The sequence below is a fragment of the Cannabis sativa genome, chromosome 4 (assembly GCF_029168945.1).
Source record: "Cannabis sativa cultivar Pink pepper isolate KNU-18-1 chromosome 4, ASM2916894v1, whole genome shotgun sequence".
Classification (NCBI taxonomy): domain Eukaryota; kingdom Viridiplantae; phylum Streptophyta; class Magnoliopsida; order Rosales; family Cannabaceae; genus Cannabis; species Cannabis sativa.
In genome coordinates this window covers 36,570,241-36,573,329 of record NC_083604.1, presented here as the reverse complement: position 1 = coordinate 36,573,329, position 3,089 = coordinate 36,570,241, and the positions used below count along the sequence as shown (strand labels likewise).

Below are 3,089 nucleotides of genomic sequence, written 5' to 3'. Positions count from 1 at the left end.
TTGCATTAATTTTCTTTACTATTTATATTCAGACATTTCCCACCAATAATACTTAAAAGATAGAAGAGTGACACTAGTATTTTAGACATTCTAGTTATAATTTTTTATGTTTGTTTATCTAAATTTAATTTGCACCAACCAAACCATTTGAGCATTGTAAAAAAATACTAGAATATACCGTCCATGTTTATATTAAAAATTTTAATTAATAACATTAGCATAATAATAATCATAGAATTTCCATCAAAATAATAATAATAATAATGACAGAAAATACGGTCCAATAATAATAGAAAATACAGTCCTCTTTCTATCGGATGAGATAGTTGTATTATAGTTTATCATAGTACTCTTTCTGACCACATAGATAAATCTCATCCATGAAAACTTAAGATCACAGGATATTACGATACGACCCAGCCTTGGTTTTATCGACGACATCTGATAAGATTTCAACGGTCCTGATTAAGAGTTTAGTTTGTCGGTAGTATTTAAATTCATGTGATGCCCCTGCGACACATTAAATAATTAATTCCCTTATTATTATTATTATTATTATTATTATTATTTTGTTATTATTATTGTCCGATTGTTAAGTCTTTGTTTGTTTGTATTTAATAAAAAAAAGCATTCATACAAAAACAAAACCCTAAGAACGACTCTCCCATATTATAAATCAAGGAAGCAGCCCTCATTTCTCCCTTTCTATTATCTTTCTCAACATCACAAATCCTTTCTCCCAAGTCCCTACACCCTCGTATAACCCCTTTTGGCGACTTTGGTAGGATTAAGTAGAGATGTCTCGCACGTGCTCCCAGTGCGGGAACAATGGCCACAACGCTCGCACGTGCACGGAGCTCTGCGGCGGCGAAGGAGGCACATCTGCCGCCCCCGGCGAGAACGCGATTATGCTATTCGGTGTGAGAGTCACTGAAGCCACCGGAAGCTCCTTCAGGAAAAGCGCTAGTATGACGAATCTGTCTCAGTTCGACCAGCCTCCTCTTCATCACGACTCTAACGCCGAAGCCGGTTACGCTTCAGACGACATCGTTCATGCCTCTGGCCGCAGTCGCGAGCGAAAGAGAGGTATTTCAATATAATAATAGTATTTAATTCTTCTCAAATGATGTATTGTTATGGAATTCATTTTTCTTTTCCAAAAATGAAATAGGTACTCCATGGACGGAAGAGGAACACAAGCTTTTCTTGTTGGGATTACAGAAGGTAGGAAAAGGAGATTGGAGAGGAATCTCCCGTAACTTCGTTAAGACTCGTACGCCAACTCAGGTGGCTAGTCATGCCCAAAAGTACTTTCTCCGCCGTAACAACCATAATCGCCGACGCAGGAGATCTAGTCTCTTTGATATTACAACTGATACTGTATGTATATATATATAAATTTAAATATGATATGCATAATCTTTGATTCGTTATTTTTGTTTCAAATTTCATTATTTGCTGATTTATTATTTTTAATTTGCAGTTCATGAATCCATCATCATCAATGGAAGATCTGACAATCCTTCAGGAGTCTCCATCATCACTACCAGTACTGTCTCACCCACCTCAACCGTGTAATATCGGGCTCTTTCCGATGAGTATGGCGCGGCCAGTAATTCTACCAATCGCTACAGAAAACTCGGTAGAGAGTACTCTGGCATTCGAATCCGGGAGCCAAGGGAATAAAACAGCGATCTCAATGCCAATCCGGCCGATTCCGCTTCACCCGGCCGTACTTCCCCCGCCATCTGCCAAAATGGCTAATCTAAATTTGAACAAGTCGTTAGAGCCCTCAAATCTATCGCTGAAGCTCTCTGGCCCTTCATCGTCATCGACGGATGAAAAATCGCAGCCCCCGCCGCCTCAACGACCGCCGCAACATCCGCCCACTAATTTCCAGGCTATGCCGAATGGTGACAGCATCATTAGTGTTGCTTGAAGAGTATTAATCAATTAATTATCATTCCAATAAGGAAAAAAAATAACTCATTTTGATGTGTACGATATATATATATAAATATATATATACACACATCTAGCTAGCTAGCTAGCTACCAAGAAGGAAGTGGGATTAGGACAAAAGTTATTAAAAAAATTGGATTGATTAGACAGAGTTGAATGATTAGGTTGTCAATTAGCTAGGGTAATTAGTCTTTGTTCCTTGTCTGTAAAGATTATTAGCGATTAATTAAGATTTAGGATTATAAGATGGGCTGTCGTTTTCTATGTGGGGATTCTCGGTTGATTGGTTGTCTGGTTCTTTATTTATGTGGTGGACAGAATAGCAATAAAACGCACAACCTGGTCTGCGTTTTATTATTTGGTCACACATGGGGGAATTTTATGAAGAAATATATATTAGTAATAATAAGTATATATTTCTGTAAATGAATATATATAATAATATATGTATTAGTCGGTTTGTATTAGTTATGATAATCTAACTCAACATCCTACTCCTTACAAAGAAAAGCTCAACATCCTACTTTTAATAATATGCTGCTCCCTCACATTTTAGACGAAGAATGTTTCAGGCTCTTATTCTTTTTTTTTTTTCTCTTTTCAAAAAAGATAAAAAAGAAATGAAGACAAAACAAGTGTTGTATTTATATAAATATATATATATATATATGTATATTCTTCAGTTTGGAATTAGCTCAATGGCTAAACTAAGAGATGTAATGAGATTCAGATGAATACATTAGTGCTGGAGGCTTACGGTTTTGAATTTCCGTTGGTTTAGTTTGTTGTGGTGATCAAGTTTAATATCGACTTTTTAGTCCGAAGAAAAATATACAAAGAGCTAACCAAATAGTGAGAAAAAGTAGAACTTGAGGTCACGAACACAATTAGCATAGCATATATAATTTAATTGGGTGAAACAGAAACCCACGAGTGTTTTGACTTTGACACAAAGTGTCGTGGGTCCACACCACATCAGTGTTTTCGTGCAGCTATGGAGCTAATCATCACGTGCTATATTTGCAAAGTAAGAAACAACCGCTCTTTCCGTGCGGTTACAATTTATTTTTAATGATAATTAAATTATATAATTATATCAAATATCAAATTTTAATATTATTTTACAT

At 35.9% G+C, this 3,089-nt stretch overlaps 1 protein-coding gene across 1 annotated transcript; it reads left to right on the top strand.

Moving 5' to 3' along the window:
* The first annotated feature begins 324 nt into the window (after window positions 1-324).
* Window positions 325-2,429, top strand: LOC115713616 (transcription factor MYB1R1). Its single transcript, XM_030642105.2, has 3 exons — window positions 325-1,086; window positions 1,172-1,380; window positions 1,484-2,429. The coding sequence occupies exons 1-3, from the start codon at window positions 798-800 to the stop codon at window positions 1,937-1,939; spliced, it is 954 nt and encodes a 317-aa protein (XP_030497965.2). The 5' UTR covers window positions 325-797; the 3' UTR covers window positions 1,940-2,429.
* Window positions 2,430-3,089: the final 660 nt, after the last annotated feature.